The sequence below is a fragment of the Eucyclogobius newberryi genome, unplaced genomic scaffold, assembly GCF_026437365.1.
Source record: "Eucyclogobius newberryi isolate DKJ021-1_F unplaced genomic scaffold, fEucNew1.0.hap1 SCAF_178, whole genome shotgun sequence".
NCBI classification, from domain to species: domain Eukaryota; kingdom Metazoa; phylum Chordata; class Actinopteri; order Gobiiformes; family Gobiidae; genus Eucyclogobius; species Eucyclogobius newberryi.
In genome coordinates this window covers 167,256-187,903 of record NW_027315810.1, presented here as the reverse complement: position 1 = coordinate 187,903, position 20,648 = coordinate 167,256, and the positions used below count along the sequence as shown (strand labels likewise).

The 20,648-nt window shown below is 52.3% G+C and overlaps 1 protein-coding gene across 1 annotated transcript; it reads right to left on the bottom strand.

Moving 5' to 3' along the window:
- Positions 1-3,436: 3,436 nt before the first annotated feature.
- On the bottom strand, positions 3,437-15,257 carry LOC140363701 (dynein axonemal heavy chain 8-like). The gene is made up of 7 exons (XM_072450313.1): positions 15,159-15,257; positions 13,071-13,210; positions 5,956-6,107; positions 4,943-5,150; positions 3,894-3,981; positions 3,528-3,689; positions 3,437-3,463 (listed from the first exon to the last, which is right to left on the bottom strand). The coding sequence occupies exons 1-7, from the start codon at positions 15,255-15,257 to the stop codon at positions 3,437-3,439; spliced, it is 876 nt and encodes a 291-aa protein (XP_072306414.1).
- Positions 15,258-20,648: the final 5,391 nt, after the last annotated feature.

Below are 20,648 nucleotides of genomic sequence, written 5' to 3'. Positions count from 1 at the left end.
GTGTTGAGTGAGTGTTGAGTGAGTGTTGAGAGAGTGTTGAGTGTGTGTTAAGAGAGTGTTGAGAGAGTGTTGAGTGAGTGTTGAGTGAGTGTTGAGTGTGTGTTGAGTGAGTGTTGAGAGAGTGTTGAGTGTGTTGAGTAATTGTTGAGTGAGTGTTGAGTGTGTGTTGAGTGAGTGTTGAGTGATTGTTGAGTGAGTGTTGAGTGAGTGTTGAGAGAGTGTTGAGTATGTTGAGTGAGTGTTGAGAGAGTGTTGAGTGTGTGTTGAGTGAGTGTTGAGTGATTGTTGAGTGAGTGTTGAGTGAGTGTTGAGTGTGTGTTGAGTGAGTATTGAGTGAGTGTTGAGAGTGTTGAGTGATTGTTGAGTGAGTGTTGAGTGTGTGTTGAGTGAGTGTTGAGAGAGTGTTGAGTGTGTGTTGAGTGAGTGTTGAGTGATTGTTGAGTGAGTGTTGAGTGAGTGTTGAGTGTGTGTTGAGTGAGTATTGAGTGAGTGTTGAGAGTGTTGAGTGATTGTTGAGTGAGTGTTGAGTGTGTGTTGAGTGAGTGTTGAGTGAGTGTTGAGTGTGTGTTGAGTGAGTGTTGAGAGAGTGTTGAGTGTGTGTTGAGTGAGTGTTGAGTGAGTATTGAGAGTGTTGAGTGAGTGTTGAGTGAGTGTTGAGTGAGTGTTGAGTGAGTGTTGAGTGTGTGTTGAGAGAGTGTTGAGTGTGTGTTGAGTGAGTGTTGAGTGAGTGTTGAGAGTGTTGAGTGATTGTTGAGTGAGTGTTGAGTGAGTGTTGAGAGAGTGTTGAGTGTGTGTTAAGAGAGTTTTGAGTGAGTGTTGAAAGAGTGTTGAGTGTGTGTTGAGTGAGTGTTGAGTGAGTGTTGAATGTGTGTTGAGTGAGTGTTGAGTGAGTGTTGAGAGAGTTGAGTGTGTTGAGTGAGTGTTGAGAGAGTGTTGAGTGTGTTGAGTGAGTGTTGAGTGAGTGTTGAGTGAGTGTTGAGAGAGTGTTGAGTGAGTGTTGAGAGAGTGTTGAATGTGTGTTGAGTGTGTGTTGAGTGAGTGTTGAGTGAGTGTTGAGAGAGTGTTGAGTGTGTGTTGAGTGTGTGTTGAGTGAGTGTTGAATGTGTGTTGAGTGTGTGTTGAGTGTGTGTTGAGTGAGTGTTGAGAGTGTTGAGAGTGTTGAGTGATTGTTGAGTGAGTGTTGAGTGAGTGTTGAGTGAGTGTTGAGTGTGTGTTGAGTGAGTGTTGAGAGAGTGTTGAGTGTGTTGAGTGAGTGTTGAGTGAGTGTTGAGAGTGTTGAGTGATTGTTGAGTGAGTGTTGAGAGAGTGTTGAGTGTGTGTTAAGAGAGTGTTGAGTGAGTGTTGAGAGAGTGTTGAGTGAGTGTTGAGTGTGTGTTGAGTGTGTGTTGAGTGAGTGTTGAGTGTGTGTTGAGTGTGTTGAGTGTGTGTTGAGTGTGTGTTGAGTGTGTGTTGAGTGATTGTTGAGTGAGTGTTGAGTGAGTGTTGAGTGAGTGTTGAGAGAGTGTTGAGTGAGTGTTGAGAGAGTGTTGAATGTGTGTTGAGTGTGTGTTGAGTGAGTGTTGAGTGAGTGTTGAGAGAGTGTTGAGTGTTTGTTGAGTGTGTGTTGAGTGAGTGTTGAATGTGTGTTGAGTGTGTGTTGAGTGAGTGTTGAGAGTGTTGAGAGTGTTGAGTGATTGTTGAGTGAGTGTTGAGTGAGTGTTGAGTGAGTGTTGAGTGTGTGTTGAGTGAGTGTTGAGAGAGTGTTGAGTGTGTTGAGTGAGTGTTGAGTGAGTGTTGAGAGTGTTGAGTGATTGTTGAGTGAGTGTTGAGAGAGTGTTGAGTGTGTGTTAAGAGAGTGTTGAGTGAGTGTTGAGAGAGTGTTGAGTGAGTGTTGAGTGTGTGTTGAGTGTGTGTTGAGTGAGTGTTGAGTGTGTGTTGAGTGTGTTGAGTGTGTGTTGAGTGTGTGTTGAGTGTGTGTTGAGTGTGTGTTGAGTGAGTGTTGAGTGTGTGTTGAGTGTGTTGAGTGTGTGTTGAGTGTGTGTTGAGTGTGTGTTGAGTGTGTGTTGAGTGAGTGTTGAGTGAGTGTTGAGTGAGTGTTGAGTGTGTGTTGAGTGTCACCTGCTGCTGCCGGTGATGGAGGCGGCTCCAGCTCCAAAGGGAAACGTCTTTAGTCACAGACAGAAGCAGAGACACCAGTCTGTTCACTGAACACTGAGGGAGAAGAATTACACACATGTACACACATGTACACACATGTACACACATGTACACACATGTACACATGTACACATTACACACATGTACACACATGTACACACATGTACACACATGTACACACATGTACACACATGTACACATTACACACATGTACACACATGTACACACATGTACACACATGTACACACATGTACACATTACACACATGTACACACATGTACACACATGTACACATGTACACATTACACACATGTACACACATGTAAACACATGTACACACATGTACACATTACACACATGTACACACATGTACACACATGTACACACATGTACACACATGTACACATTACACACATGTACACACATGTACACACATGTACACATTACACACATGTACACACATGTACACACATGTACACACATGTACACACATGTACACATTACACACATGTACACACATGTACACACATGTACACATTACACACATGTACACACATGTACACACATGTACACATTACACACATGTACACACATGTACACATTACACACATGTACACATTACACACATGTACACATTACACACATGTACACATTACACACATGTACACACATGTACACACATGTACACATTACACACATGTACACACATGTACACACATGTACACACATGTACACATTACACACATGTACACACATGTACACACATGTACACATTACACACATGTACACACATGTACACACATGTACACATTACACACATGTACACACATGTACACATTACACACATGTACACATTACACACATGTACACACATGTACACACATGTACACATGTACACACATGTACACACATGTACACATGTACACACATGTACACATTACACACATGTACACACATGTACACACATGTACACACATGTACACACATGTACACACATGTACACATTACACACATGTACACACATGTACACACATGTACACACATGTACACACATGTACACACATGTACACATTACACACATGTACACACATGTACACACATGTACACACATGTACACTCTGATGTGTGTGAACGTCATGGAGACGAGCCTCCATTACCTGGACCTGGTCCAGACTGGGCCGCAGCACCACGTTGGGGATGGACAGTTGTACTTCTGCTGTGAACAGAGGCGGGGCACAGGGGGGGCCACTGGGGGGGCCACTGGGGGGGCCGTGGATCTTCTGCACAGACAGTCTCCTCCTCAAAGACTCCAGCGACAGTTTAGTGACTGTGGACAGAGCAGGGATTACATCACGAGTCAGATCTACGACAGTGGTGGGATCAAATATCACCACTAAAACCAGGCTCAGGGAGGGCGGGGCTAAAGCACCTTTGACCAGCGCCTCTGTGTTCCTGTGGCAGAGCTGACCAATCAGAGCGTAGCAAAGACACGGCAAACAGGAAGTGCAGCGTGTCCTCTGTTTGGGATCCGGCTGAAGGCACGAGAACGGCTCCTGAAGAGAAGAGAAGGTCCAAAGGGAGAAAGAGAAGGTCCTGGTCTCGGTCCAGGTCTTAGTCCAGGTCTCGTCCTGGTCTCGGTCCAGGTCTCAGTCCAGGTCTTAGTCCAGGTCTCGTCCTGGTCTCTGTCCAGGTCTCAGTCCAGGTCTTAGTCCAGGTCTCGTCCTGGTCTCGGTCCAGGTCTTAGTCCAGGTTCTGACCTCCAGATTAATGAGCTCTGCCGGCTTCATCTTGGTCTTCAGCTCCTCGATGAGCTCGTAAACGTAGCGCTCCACCTGCTGGCTCTGCCTGGACACAGCACCCAACTTCTATGACTGTGGCAGAGTGGTTAGCCTGAGGTTGTGGGTTCAATTCTCTCATTACCAGCTGAGCGTGTGTGAGGTTGTGGGTTCAATTCTCTCATTACCAGCTGAGCGTGTGTGAGGTTGTGGGTTCAATTCTCTCATTACCAGCTGAGCGTGTGTGAGGTTGTGGGTTCGACTCCCTCGTTACCAGCTGAGCATGTGTGAGGTGGTGGGTTCGACTCCCTCGTTACCAGCTGAGCGTGTGTGAGGTTGTGGGTTCGACTCCTTCGTTACCAGCTGAGAGTGTGAGGTTGTGGGTTCGACTCCCTCGTTACCAGCTGAGCGTGTGTGAGGTGATGGGTTCGACTCCCTCGTTACCAGCTGAGCGTGTGTGAGGTGATGGGTTCGACTCCCTCGTTACCAGCTGAGCATGTGTGAGGTTGTGGGTTCGACTCCTTCGTTACCAGCTGAGAGTGTGAGGTTGTGGGTTCGACTCCCTCGTTACCAGCTGAGAGTGTGTGAGTGTGAGGTTGTGGGTTCGACTCCCTCGTTACCAGCTGAGCGTGTGTCAGGTTGTGGGTTCAACTCCCTCGTTACCAGCTGAGAGTGTGTGAGTGTGAGGTTGTGGGTTCGACTCCCTCGTTACCAGCTGAGCGTGTGTGAGTTTGTGGGTTCGACTCCCTCGTTACCAGCTGAGCGTGTGTGAGGTTGTGGGTTCGACTCCCTCGTTACCAGCTGAGAGTGTGTGAGTGTGAGGTTGTGGGTTCGACTCCCTCGTTACCAGCTGAGCGTGTGTGAGGTTGTGGGTTCGACTCCCTCGTTACCAGCTGAGCGTGTGTGAGTGTGAGGTTGTGGGTTCGACTCCCTCGTTACCAGCTGAGCGTGTGTGAGGTTGTGGGTTCGACTCCCTCGTTACCAGCTGAGCGTGTGTGAGTGTGAGGTTGTGGGTTCGACTCCCTAGTTACCAGCTGAGTGTAGCAGCGCTCTCCTTCACATTCCTCTCGCTGGTGCTCAGCAGCTCCTCCGGTGGCACAGGGTTGTCCTCAGGCAGACTCAGGATCGCTCTCGAGCTCATGCGCTGCAGCAAACGCCCGATACGACAGTCCAGAATGTCACTCACACACTTACACACCTGCTTCAGCTCCAGCAGGGGGCGCTGCACCGAGTCTACAACTGAGACACACACAGGGTCAGAACGAGACTGAAACCAGGACTACAGACACCAAACCACAGTCCAGTTCCAGTCCAGTTCCATTTCCAGTCCAGTCCCAGTCCAGTTCCAGTCCTGGTTCAATCCAGTTCCAGTCCCAGTCCAGTTCCAGTCCTGGTTCAGTCCAGTTCCAGTTCCAGTCCTGGTTCAGTCCAGTTCCAGTCCAGTTCCAGTTCCAGTTCCAGTCCAGTTCCAGGCCAGTTCCAGGCCAGTTCCAGTCCTGGTTCAGTCCTGGTTCAGTCCAATTCCAGTCCAGTTCCAGTTCCAGTCCAGTTCCAGTCCAGTTCCAGTCCAGTCCCAGTCCAGTTCCAGTCCTGGTTCAGTCCAGTTCCAGTTCCAGTCCCAGTCCAGTTCCAGTCCTGGTTCAGTCCAGTTCCAGTTCCAGTCCCAGTCCAGTTCCAGTCCTGGTTCAGTCCAGTTCCAGTTCCAGTCCTGGTTCAGTCCTGGTTCAGTCCAATTCCAGTCCAGTTCCAGTCCTGGTTCAGTCCAGTTCCAGTTCCAGTCCAGTTCCAATCCTGGTTCAGTCCAGTTCCAGTCCAGGTTCAGTCCAGTTCCAGTCCAGTTCCAGTCCTGGTTCAGTCCAGTTCCAGTCCAGGTTCAGTCCAGTTCCAGTCCAGTTCCAGTCCTGGTTCAGTCCAGTTCCAGTCCAGGTTCAGTCCAGTTCCAGTCCAGTTCCAGTCCTGGTTCAGTCCAGTTCCAGTCCAGGTTCAGTCCAGTTCCAGTCCAGTTCCAGTCCTGGTTCAGTCCAGTTCCAGTCCTGGTTCTCACAGCGCTGGGCGTTGAGGCTGCTCCAAGTCACTGTGGTCAGTCCTGGGATCAGAGCCGACTCCACCTCAGAGATAAAAGTCTGGAGCAGAGGAACCAGGACCTGAGGGATCTGAGCCAAGACCGAGCTGAAGTCCTGAAGGAGGTCCAGCAGTCTGCGGCAGAGACCCAAGACCGTCTTTACACAAGAACATAAGTCACAACACCAGGCCCTACACCCCCTAGCACTCGAGTCATGAGAACAGGCCCTACACCCCCTGGCACTCGGGTCATCAGAGCAGGCCCTACACCCCCTGGCACTCGGGTCATCAGAGCAGGCCCTACACCCCCTGGCACTCGAGTCATGAGAACAGGCCCTACACCCCCTGGCACTCGGGTCATCAGAACAGGCCCTACACCCCCTGGCACTCGAGTCATGAGAACAGGCCCTACACCCCCTGGCACTCGAGTCATCAGAGCAGGCCCTACACCCCCTGGCACTCGGGTCATCAGAGCAGGCCCTACACCCCCTGGCACTCGAGTCATGAGAACAGGCCCTACACCCCCTGGCACTCGGGTCATCAGAACAGGCCCTACACCCCCTGGCACTCGAGTCATGAGAACAGGCCCTACACCCCCTGGCACTCGGGTCATCAGAACAGGCCCTACACCCCCTGGCACTCGAGTCATGAGAACAGGCCCTACACCCCCTGGCACTCGGGTCATCAGAGCAGGCCCTACACCCCCTGGCACTCGAGTCATGAGAACAGGCCCTACACCCCCTGGCACTCGGGTCATCAGAACAGGCCCTACACCCCCTGGCACTCGAGTCATGAGAACAGGCCCTACACCCCCTGGCACTCGGGTCATCAGAGCAGGCCCTACACCCCCTGGCACTCGGGTCATCAGAGCAGGCCCTACACCCCCTGGCACTCGAGTCATGAGAACAGACCCTACACCCCCTGGCACTCGGGTCATCAGAACAGGCCCTACACCCCCTGGCACTCGAGTCATGAGAACAGGCCCTACACCCCCTGGCACTCGGGTCATCAGAACAGGCCCTACACCCCCTGGCACTCGAGTCATGAGAACAGGCCCTACACCCCCTGGCACTCGGGTCATCAGAGCAGGCCCTACACCCCCTGGCACTCGGGTCATCAGAGCAGGCCCTACACCCCCTGGCACTCGAGTCATGAGAACAGGCCCTACACCCCCTGGCACTCGGGTCATCAGAACAGGCCCTACACCCCCTGGCACTCGAGTCATGAGAACAGGCCCTACACCCCCTGGCACTCGGGTCATCAGAACAGGCCCTACACCCCCTGGCACTCGAGTCATGAGAACAGGCCCTACACCCCCTGGCACTCGGGTCATGAGAACAGGCCCTACACCCCCTGGCACTCGGGTCATCAGAGCAGGCCCTACACCCCCTGGCACTCGAGTCATGAGAACAGGCCCTACACCCCCTGGCACTCGAGTCATGAGAACAGGCCCTACACCCCCTGGCACTCGGGTCATCAGAGCAGGCCCTACACCCCCTGGCACTCGGGTCATCAGAGCAGGCCCTACACCCCCTGGCACTCGAGTCATGAGAACAGGCCCTACACCCCCTGGCACTCGGGTCATCAGAACAGGCCCTACACCCCCTGGCACTCGAGTCATGAGAACAGGCCCTACACCCTCTGGCACTCGGGTAATCAGAGCAGGCCCTACACCCCCTGGCACTCGAGTCATGAGAACAGGCCCTACACCCCCTGGCACTCGAGTCATCAGAGCAGGCCCTACACCCCCTGGCACTCGGGTCATCAGAGCAGGCCCTACACCCCCTGGCACTCGAGTCATGAGAACAGGCCCTACACCCCCTGGCACTCGGGTCATCAGAACAGGCCCTACACCCCCTGGCACTCGAGTCATGAGAACAGGCCCTACACCCCCTGGCACTCGGGTCATCAGAACAGGCCCTACACCCCCTGGCACTCGAGTCATGAGAACAGGCCCTACACCCCCTGGCACTCGGGTCATCAGAGCAGGCCCTACACCCCCTGGCACTCGGGTCATCAGAGCAGGCCCTACACCCCCTGGCACTCGAGTCATGAGAACAGGCCCTACACCCCCTGGCACTCGGGTCATCAGAACAGGCCCTACACCCCCTGGCACTCGAGTCATGAGAACAGGCCCTACACCCCCTGGCACTCGGGTCATCAGAACAGGCCCTACACCCCCTGGCACTCGAGTCATGAGAACAGGCCCTACACCCCCTGGCACTCGGGTCATCAGAGCAGGCCCTACACCCCCTGGCACTCGAGTCATGAGAACAGGCCCTACACCCCCTGGCACTCGAGTCATGAGAACAGGCCCTACACCCCCTGGCACTCGGGTCATCAGAACAGGCCCTACACCCCCTGGCACTCGAGTCATGAGAACAGGCCCTACACCCCCTGGCACTCGGGTCATCAGAACAGGCCCTACACCCCCTGGCACTCGAGTCATGAGAACAGGCCCTACACCCCCTGGCACTCGGGTCATCAGAGCAGGCCCTACACCCCCTGGCACTCGAGTCATGAGAACAGGCCCTACACCCCCTGGCACTCGAGTCATGAGAACAGGCCCTACACCCCCTGGCACTCGGGTCATCAGAGCAGGCCCTACACCCCCTGGCACTCGGGTCATCAGAGCAGGCCCTACACCCCCTGGCACTCGAGTCATGAGAACAGGCCCTACACCCCCTGGCACTCGGGTCATCAGAACAGGCCCTACACCCCCTGGCACTCGAGTCATGAGAACAGGCCCTACACCCCCTGGCACTCGGGTCATCAGAGCAGGCCCTACACCCCCTGGCACTCGAGTCATGAGAACAGGCCCTACACCCCCTGGCACTCGAGTCATGAGAACAGGCCCTACACCCCCTGGCACTCGGGTCATCAGAGCAGGCCCTACACCCCCTGGCACTCGGGTCATCAGAGCAGGCCCTACACCCCCTGGCACTCGGGTCATCAGAGCAGGCCCTACACCCCCTGGCACTCGAGTCATGAGAACAGGCCCTACACCCCCTGGCACTCGGGTCATCAGAACAGGCCCTACACCCCCTGGCACTCGAGTCATGAGAACAGGCCCTACACCCCCTGGCACTCGGGTCATCAGAACAGGCCCTACACCCCCTGGCACTCGAGTCATGAGAACAGGCCCTACACCCCCTGGCACTCGGGTCATCAGAGCAGGCCCTACACCCCCTGGCACTCGAGTCATGAGAACAGGCCCTACACCCCCTGGCACTCGAGTCATGAGAACAGGCCCTACACCCCCTGGCACTCGGGTCATCAGAGCAGGCCCTACACCCCCTGGCACTCGGGTCATCAGAGCAGGCCCTACACCCCCTGGCACTCGGGTCATCAGAGCAGGCCCTACACCCCCTGGCACTCGAGTCATGAGAACAGGCCCTACACCCCCTGGCACTCGGGTCATCAGAACAGGCCCTACACCCCCTGGCACTCGAGTCATGAGAACAGGCCCTACACCCCCTGGCACTCGGGTCATCAGAACAGGCCCTACACCCCCTGGCACTCGAGTCATGAGAACAGGCCCTACACCCCCTGGCACTCGGGTCATCAGAGCAGGCCCTACACCCCCTGGCACTCGGGTCATCAGAGCAGGCCCTACACCCCCTGGCACTCGAGTCATGAGAACAGGCCCTACACCCCCTGGCACTCGGGTCATCAGAACAGGCCCTACACCCCCTGGCACTCGAGTCATGAGAACAGGCCCTACACCCCCTGGCACTCGGGTCATCAGAACAGGCCCTACACCCCCTGGCACTCGAGTCATGAGAACAGGCCCTACACCCCCTGGCACTCGGGTCATCAGAGCAGGCCCTACACCCCCTGGCACTCGAGTCATGAGAACAGGCCCTACACCCCCTGGCACTCGAGTCATGAGAACAGGCCCTACACCCCCTGGTACTCGGGTCATCAGAACAGGCCCTACACCCCCTGGCACTCGAGTCATGAGAACAGGCCCTACACCCCCTGGCACTCGGGTCATCAGAACAGGCCCTACACCCCCTGGCACTCGAGTCATGAGAACAGGCCCTACACCCCCTGGCACTCGGGTCATCAGAGCAGGCCCTACACCCCCTGGCACTCGAGTCATGAGAACAGGCCCTACACCCCCTGGCACTCGAGTCATGAGAACAGGCCCTACACCCCCTGGCACTCGGGTCATCAAAGCAGGCCCTACACCCCCTGGCACTCGGGTCATCAGAGCAGGCCCTACACCCCCTGGCACTCGAGTCATGAGAACAGGCCCTACACCCCCTGGCACTCGGGTCATCAGAACAGGCCCTACACCCCCTGGCACTCGAGTCATGAGAACAGGCCCTACACCCCCTGGCACTCGGGTCATCAGAGCAGGCCCTACACCCCCTGGCACTCGAGTCATGAGAACAGGCCCTACACCCCCTGGCACTCGAGTCATGAGAACAGGCCCTACACCCCCTGGCACTCGGGTCATCAGAGCAGGCCCTACACCCCCTGGCACTCGGGTCATCAGAGCAGGCCCTACACCCCCTGGCACTCGGGTCATCAGAGCAGGCCCTACACCCCCTGGCACTCGAGTCATGAGAACAGGCCCTACACCCCCTGGCACTCGGGTCATCAGAACAGGCCCTACACCCCCTGGCACTCGAGTCATGAGAACAGGCCCTACACCCCCTGGCACTCGGGTCATCAGAGCAGGCCCTACACCCCCTGGCACTCGAGTCATGAGAACAGGCCCTACACCCCCTGGCACTCGAGTCATGAGAACAGGCCCTACACCCCCTGGCACTCGGGTCATCAGAGCAGGCCCTACACCCCCTGGCACTCGAGTCATGAGAACAGGCCCTACACCCCCTGGCACTCGAGTCATGAGAACAGGCCCTACACCCCCTGACACTCGGGTCATCAGAACAGGCCCTACACCCCCTGGCACTCGAGTCATGAGAACAGGCCCTACACCCCCTGGCACTCGGGTCATCAGAACAGGCCCTACACCCCCTGGCACTCAAGTCATCAGAACAGACCTTACACCCCCTGACACTCGAGTCATCAGAACAGACCTTACACCCCCTGACACTCGAGTCATCAGAACAGGCCCTACACCCCCTGGCACTCGAGTCATGAGAACAGGCCCTACACCCCCTGGCACTCGGGTCATCAGAACAGGCCCTACACCCCCTGGCACTCGAGTCATGAGAACAGGCCCTACACCCCCTGGCACTCGGGTCATCAGAACAGGCCCTACACCCCCTGGCACTCGAGTCATGAGAACAGGCCCTACACCCCCTGGCACTCGGGTCATCAGAACAGACCTTACACCCCCTGACACTCGAGTCATCAGAACAGACCTTACACCCCCTGACACTCGGGTCATCAGAACAGGCCCTACACACCCTGACACTCGGGTCATCAGAACAGACCTTACACCCCCTGACACTCGAGTCATCAGAACAGACCTTACACCCCCTGGCACTCGGGTCATCAGAACAGGCCCTACACACCCTGACACTCGGGTCATCAGAACAGGCCCTACACCCCCTGACACTCGAGTCATCAGAACAGGCCCTACACCCCCTGACACTCGAGTCATCAGAACAGACCTTACACCCCCTGACACTCGAGTCATCAGAACAGACCTTACACCCCCTGACACTCGAGTCATCAGAGCAGGCCCTACACCCCCTGGCACTCGGGTCATCAGAACAGGCCCTACACTTCCTGACACTCGGGTCATCAGAACAGGCCCTACACTTCCTGACACTCGGGTCATCAGAGCAGGCCCTACACCCCCTGGCACTCGGGTCATCAGAACAGGCCCTACACTTCCTGACACTCGGGTCATCAGAACAGGCCCTACACTTCCTGACACTCGGGTCATCAGAACAGGCCCTACACCCCCTGACACTCGGGTCATCAGAACAGGCCCTACACTTCCTGGCACTCGGGTCATAAGAACAGGCCCTACACCCCCTGACACTCGAGTCATCAGAACAGGCCCTACACCCCCTGACACTCGGGTCATCAGAACAGGCCCTACACCCCCTGACACTCGGGTCATCAGAACAGGCCCTACACCCCCTGACACTCGGGTCATCAGAACAGACCTTACACCCCCTGACACTCGGGTCATCAGAACAGGCCCTACACCCCCTGACACTCGGGTCATCAGAACAGGCCCTACACCCCCTGACACTCGGGTCATCAGAACAGGCCCTACACCCCCTGACACTCGGGTCATCAGAACAGACCTTACACCCCCTGACACTCGGGTCATCAGAACAGGCCCTACACCCCCTGGCACTCGGGTCATCAGAACAGGCCCTACACTTCCTGACACTCGGGTCATCAGAACAGGCCCTACACTTCCTGACACTCGGGTCATCAGAACAGGCCCTACACCCCCTGACACTCGGGTCATCAGAACAGGCCCTACACTTCCTGGCACTCGGGTCATAAGAACAGGCCCTACACCCCCTGACACTCGAGTCATCAGAACAGGCCCTACACCCCCTGACACTCGGGTCATCAGTACAGGCCCTACACCCCCTGACACTCGGGTCATCAGAACAGGCCCTACACCTCCTGACACTCGGGTCATCAGAACAGACCTTACACCCCCTGACACTCGGGTCATCAGAACAGGCCCTACACACCCTGACACTCGAGTCATCAGAACAGACCCAAGGGTTAGGGCACTCGAGTCATCAGAACAGACCCTACACCCCCTGACACTCGGGTCATCAGAACAGGCCCTACACACCCTGACACTCGAGTCATCAGAATAGACCCTAGGGTTAGGGCACTCGGGTCATCAGAATAGACCCTAGGGTTAGGGCACTCGGGTCATCAGAATAGACCCTAGGGTTAGGGCACTCGGGTCATCAGAATAGACCCTAGGGTTAGGGCACTCGGGTCATCAGAATAGACCTTAGGGTTAGGGCACTCGGGTCATCAGAATAGACCCTAGGGTTAGGGCACTCGGGTCATCAGAATAGACCTTAGGGTTAGGGCACTCGGGTCATCAGAATAGACCCTAGGGTTAGGGCACTCGGGTCATCAGAATAGACCTTAGGGTTAGGGCACTCGGGTAACTGAAGGGTGCTGGACCTGGTCTGCAGCGCCCGGATCTCCGTCTCTCTGCGGCTCATCTTCTCCACAGACTCGGGCACTTCCACTTTCATCTTCTTCATCCAGCGAGCCTCCTCCAGAACCTCCAGAACCTCCGGGGACAAGTTCACCTGCAGCTCCTGCACCAGGGACCACTGTTCATGTAGAACCAGCAGAGACACAGAACCAGCAGAGACACAGAACCAGCAGAGACCAGCAGAGACACAGAACCAGCAAAGACCAGCAGAGACACAGAACCAGCAGAGACACAGAACCAGCAGAGACACAGAACCAGCAGAGACACAGAACCAGCAGAGACCAGCAGAGACACAGAACCAGCAAAGACCAGCAGAGACACAGAACCAGCAGAGACCAGCAGAACCAGTAGAGACCAGCAGAGACACAGAACCAGCAGAGACACAGAACCAGCAGAGACACAGAACCAGCAGAGACACAGAACCAGCAGAGACCAGCAGAAACACAGAACCAGCAGAGACCAGCAGAAACACAGAACCAGCAGAGACCAGCAGAGACCAGCAGAGACACAGAACCAGCAGAGACCAGCAGAGACACAGAACCAGCAGAGACCAGCAGAGACCAGCAGAGACACAGAACCAGCAGAGACCAGCAGAGACCAGCAGAGACCAGCAGAGACACAGAACCAGCAGAGACACAGAACCAGCAGAGACCAGCAGAGACACAGAACCAGCAGAGACCAGCAGAGACACAGAATCAGCAGAGACCAGCAGAACCAGCAGAGACCAGCAGAACCAGCAGAGACCAGCAGAGACACAGAACCAGCAGAGACCAGCAGAGACACAGAACCAGCAGAGACCAGCAGAGACCAGCAGAGACACAGAACCAGCAGAGACCAGCAGAACCAGCAGAGACACAGAACCAGCAGAGACACAGAACCAGCAGAGACCAGCAGAAACACAGAACCAGCAGAGACCAGCAGAGACCAGCAGAGACACAGAACCAGCAGAGACCAGCAGAGACACAGAACCAGCAGAGACCAGCAGAGACCAGCAGAGACACAGAACCAGCAGAGACCAGCAGAGACCAGCAGAGACCAGCAGAGACACAGAACCAGCAGAGACACAGAACCAGCAGAGACCAGCAGAGACACAGAACCAGCAGAGACCAGCAGAGACACAGAATCAGCAGAGACCAGCAGAACCAGCAGAGACCAGCAGAACCAGCAGAGACCAGCAGAGACACAGAACCAGCAGAGACCAGCAGAGACACAGAACCAGCAGAGACCAGCAGAGACCAGCAGAGACACAGAACCAGCAGAGACCAGCAGAACCAGCAGAGACACAGAACCAGCAGAGACACAGAACCAGCAGAGACAAAGAACTAGCAGAGACACAGAACCAGCAGACACAGAACCAGCAGAGACACAGAACCAGCAGAGACCAGCAGAGACACAGAACCAGCAGAGACCAGCAGAACCAGTAGAGACACAGAACCAGCAGAGACACAGAACCAGCAGAGACACAGAACCAGCAGAGACCAGCAGAGACACAGAACCAGCAGAGACCAGCAGAGACCAGCAGAGACACAGAACCAGCAGAGACCAGCAGAGACCAGCAGAACCAGCAGAACCAGCAGAGACCATCAGAACCAGCAGAGACACACAACCAGCAGAGACCAGCAGAGACACAGAACCAGCAGACACAGAACCAGCAGAGACACAGAACCAGCAGAGACCAGCAGAGACACAGAACCAGCAGAGACCAGCAGAGACACAGAACCAGCAGACACAGAACCAGCAGAGACACAGAACCAGCAGAGACACAGAACCAGCAGACAGAACCAGCAGAGACACAGAACCAGCAGAGACACAGAACCAGCAGAGACACAGACTGGACTGTTCTTGTAGACACTAGAGATAAAAACACAAGCTAGTCATAATCAACCTCTCTACAACATGCTAATGTAAACACAACTGTAACCATGGTGATTAGAGTCAGAAATACTCAAGACCTGGTTTAGTCCAGGTTTAGTCCTGGTTTAGACCTGCTTTAGACCTGCTTTAGACCTGCTTTAGACCTGCTTTAGTCTCGTTTCTGTCCTGGTCCAGACCTGGTTCTGCAGTCGGACCAGAAGTGTGTTCCTGAGCAGGAGTGTAGCGCCCGCTGCGGCCTGGCTCCAGTGCTGCAGGTGCAGGAGCTCATACTGCATCAGGACCACGGCCGTTTTGTTGTAGAGCTGCACCAGACGACTCAGCTCTGGGCTCTGACAAAAACACACTGTATCACACTTTTATCACATTGTATCACACTGTATCACACTTTTATCACATTGTATCACACTGTATCACACCTTTATCACATTGTATCACACTGTATCACACTTTTATCACATTGTATCACACTGTATCACACTGTATCACACTTTATCACACTTTTATCACATTGTATCACACTGTATCACACTGTATCACACTTTTATCACATTGTATCACACTGTATCACACTTTTATCACATTGTATCACACTGTATCACACTGTATCACACTTTTATCACACTGTATCACACTTTTATCACATTGTATCACACTGTATCACACTGTATCACACTTTTAGCACACTTTTATCACACTGTATCACACTTTTATCACATTGTATCACACTGTATCACACTTTTATCACACTTTTATCACACTGTATCACACTGTATCACACTGTATCACACTTTTATCACACTGTATCACACTTTATCACACTTTTATCACATTGTATCACACTGTATCACACTGTATCACACTTTTATCACATTGTATCACACTGTATCACACTGTATCACACTTTTATCACACTGTATCACACTTTATCACACTTTTATCACATTGTATCACACTGTATCACACTGTATCACACTTTTAGCACACTTTTATCACACTGTATCACACTTTTATCACATTGTATCACACTGTATCACACTTTTATCACACTGTATCACACTGTATCACACTTTTATCACACTTTATCACACTTTTATCACATTGTATCACACTGTATCACACTGTATCACACTTTTATCACACTGTATCACACTGTATCACACTTTTATCACACTGTATCACACTTTATCACACTTTTATCACATTGTATCACACTGTATCACACTGTATCACACTTTTATCACATTGTATCACACTGTATCACACTGTATCACACTTTTATCACACTGTATCACACTTTATCACACTTTTATCACATTGTATCACACTGTATCACACTTTTATCACACTTTTATCACACTGTATCACACTTTTATCACACTGTATCACACTGTATCACACTTTTATCACATTGTATCACACTGTATCACACTGTATCACACTGTATCACACTTTTATCACATTGTATCACACTGTATCACACTGTATCACACTGTATCACACTGTATCACACTGTATCACACTTTTATCACATTGTATCACACTGTATCACACTGTATCACACTGTATCACACTTTTATCACATTGTATCACACTGTATCACACTTTTATCACACTTTTATCACACTGTATCACACTGTATCACACTGTATCACACTTTTATCACATTGTATCACACTGTATCACACTGTATCACACTGTATCACACTGTATCACACTTTATCACACTTTTATCACATTGTATCACACTGTATCACACTTTTATCACACTGTATCACACTTTTATCACATTGTATCACACTGTATCACACTGTATCACACTTTTATCACACTGTATCACACTGTATCACACTTTTATCACACTGTATCACACTTTATCACACTTTTATCACACTGTATCACACTTTTATCACATTGTATCACACTGTATCACACTTTTATCACACTGTATCACACTGTATCACACTTTTATCACATTGTATCACACTGTATCACACTGTATCACACTTTTATCACACTGTATCACACTTTATCACACTTTTATCACATTGTATCACACTGTATCACACTGTATCACACTGTATCACACTGTATCACACTTTTATCACACTTTTATCACACTTTTATCACACTTTTATCACACTGTATCACACTGTATCACACTTTTATCACACTTTTATCACACTGTATCACACTTTTATCACACTTTTATCACACTGTATCACACTGTATCACACTGTATCACACTGTATCACACTGTATCACACTTTTATCACACTGTATCACACTGTATCACACTTTTATCACATTGTATCACACTGTATCACACTTTTATCACACTTTTATCACACTGTATCACACTGTATCACACTGTATCACACTGTATCACACTGTATCACACTTTTATCACACTGTATCACACTGTATCACACTTTTATCACATTGTATCACACTGTATCACACTTTTATCACACTTTTATCACACTTTTATCACACTGTATCACACTTTTATCACATTGTATCACACTGTATCACACTGTATCACACTTTTATCACACTTTTATCACACTGTATCACACTGTATCACACTGTATCACACTGTATCACACTGTATCACACTTTTATCACACTGTATCACACTGTATCACACTTTTATCACATTGTATCACACTGTATCACACTTTTATCACATTGTATCACACTTTTATCACACTGTATCACACTTTTGTCACACTGGTTTAGACCTGGTTTAGACCTGGTTTAGTCCTGGTTTAGTCTTTTAAATAAACAGACCTTTAGATAGTCCAGTCTGGGCTTCAGGATCAACATTGGAGCCTCCATTTTACTGAAGAGCTGTCGACACCAGAGGACTCTCCCAGCGACCTGCAGGACACCACAAACATCTGTCTGTCACAGCAGTGGTGGGTCTGGTGTTGGGTCTGGTGTTGGGTCCGGTTGTGGGTCTGGTTGTGGATCTGGTTGTGGGTCTGGTTGTGGGTCTGGTTGTGGGTCTGGTTGGTGGTCCGGTTGTGGGTCTGGTGGTGGGTCTGGTTGTGGGTCTGGTGGCGGGTCTGGTGTTGGGTCCGGTTGTGGGTCTGGTTGTGGATCTGGTTGTGGGTCTGGTTGTGGGTCTGGTTGTGGGTCTGGTGGTGGGTCTGGTGGTGGGTCTGGTGTTGGGTCCGGTTGTGGGTCTGGTTGTGGGTCTGGTGGTGGGTCCGGTTGTGGGTCCGGTTGTGGGTCCGGTGGTGGGTCCGGTGTTGGGTCCGGTTGTGGGTCTGGTTGTGGGTCTGGTGGTGGGTCCGGTGTTGGGTCCGGTTGTGGGTCTGGTTGTGGGTCTGGTGGTGGGTCTGGTTGTGGGTCTGGTGTTGGGTCTGGTTGTGGGTCTGGTCGTGGGTCTGGTGGTGGGTCTGGTGGTGGGTCTGGTGTTGGGTCCGGTTGTGGGTCTGGTGGTGGGTCTGGTGTTGGGTCCGGTTGTGGGTCTGGTTGTGGGTCTGGTGGTGGGTCTGGTGGTGGGTCTGGTGTTGGGTCCGGTTGTGGGTCCGGTTGTGGGTCGGGTGGTGGGTCTGGTGGTGGGTCTGGTGTTGGGTCCGGTTGTGGGTCTGGTTGTGGGTCCGGTTGTGGGTCTGGTTGTGGGTCTGGTTGTGGGTCCGGTTGTGGGTCCGGTTGTGGGTCCGGTTGTGGGTCCGGTTGTGGGTCTGGTGGTGGGTCCGGTTGTGGGTCTGGTTGTGGGTCTGGTTGTGGGTCTGGTGTTGGGTCTGGTGGTGGGTCCGGTTGCGTACCGGGGGCAGGTTGCGTCCCAGTGGAGGATCTTCTCTCTGTCTCTGATAGGTTTTCCTGATCTGCTCCAGTTCTTTGTGATATTTCTGCAGAATCTGGAGGTAAAACGGCTTCAGCTCCAAACCAGAGACAGACTGGAACTGAGCGAGAAGATCCAAGAGCCTCAGCACCTGGAGAGCCACAAAGACCTGGTTTAGACCTGGTTTAGACCTGGTTTAGACCTGGTTTAGATCTGGTTTAGACCTGGTTTAGGCCTGGTTTAGACCTTGTTTAGACCTGGTTTAGACCTGGTTTAGACCTGGTTTAGACCTGGTTTAGACCTTGTTTAGACCTGGTTTAGACCTGGTTTAGACCTGGTTTAGACCTGGTTTGGACCGGGTTTGGGACTTACAGAGTGCAACTGTTGGAACCAGAAGTCCAGCAGAAACTCCAAAGACCGGATCAAGGCCTGAATCTGGGTCTGGAACTCTGAGAAGTCACTGTCAAACTGAAAGAGAGAAACTTAAAGTGTGTGTGTGTGTGTGTGTGTGTGTGTGTGTGTGTGTGTGTGTGTGTGGGGTCAAACCTCTAGTTTGCGGTGGTCCAGGATGTCGTAGGTTCTGGACTTGGTTGTGGACACAATGGTTTGATAGTCGGAGCAGATTTTCTCGACTCCCTCCACCTGAAAACCAGGCGTGTCTCATCCTCTCATCATCACCTCTCATCCTTTCATCCTCTCATCATCACCTCTCATCCTCACTCTCATCCTCTCATCATCACCTTTCATATTCACCTATCATCCTCTCATCATCACCTCTCATCATCACATCTCATCATCACATCTCATCCTCTCATCCTCACTCTCATCATCACCTCTCATCCTCTCATCCTCACTCTCATCATCACCTCTCATCCTCTCATCCTCACCTCTCATCATCACCTCTCATCCTCTCATCCTCTCATCTCATCCTCTCATCATCATCTCTCATCCTCTAATCATCGTCTCTCATCCTCTCATCATCATCTCTCATCCTCTCATCATCATCTCTCATCCTCTCATCCTCACCCGTCATCCTCTCATCCTCACCTGTCATCTTCTCATCATCACATCTCATCATCACAACTCATCATCACATCTCATCCTCTCATCATCACATCTCATCCTCTCATCATCACCTCTCATCCTCTCATCCTCACCGCTCATCCTCTCATCATCACCTCTCATCCTCTCATCTTCACCTCTCATCCTCTCATCCTCTCATCATCACCTCTCATCCTCTCATCATCACCTCTCATCCTCACCTCTCATCCTCTCATCATCACATCTCATCATCACATCTCATCATCACATCTCATCCTCTCATCATCACATCTCATCCTCTCATCCTCTCATCATCACCTCTCATCATCACCTCTCATCCTCACCTCTCATCCTCTCATCATCACATCTCATCATCACATCTCATCATCACATCTCATCATCACATCTCATCCTCTCATCATCACATCTCATCCTCTCATCCTCACCTCTCATCCTCTCATCATCACCTCTCATCCTCTCATCATCACCTCTCATCATCACCTCTCATCCTCTCATCCTCACCTCTCATCATTTCATCCTCACCTCTCATCCTCTCATCATCACCTCTCATCCTCACCTCTCATCATCACCTCTCATCCTCACCTCTCATCATCACCTCTCATCCTCTCATCCTCACCTCTCATCATCACCTCTCATCCTCTCATCCTCTCATCTTCACCTCTCATCCTCTCATCATCACCTCTCATCATCACATCTCATCCTCTCATCCTCACTCTCATCATCACCTCTCATCCTCTCATCATCACATCTCATCCTCTCATCCTCACATCTCATCCTCTCATCCTCACCTCTCATCCTCACATCTCATCCT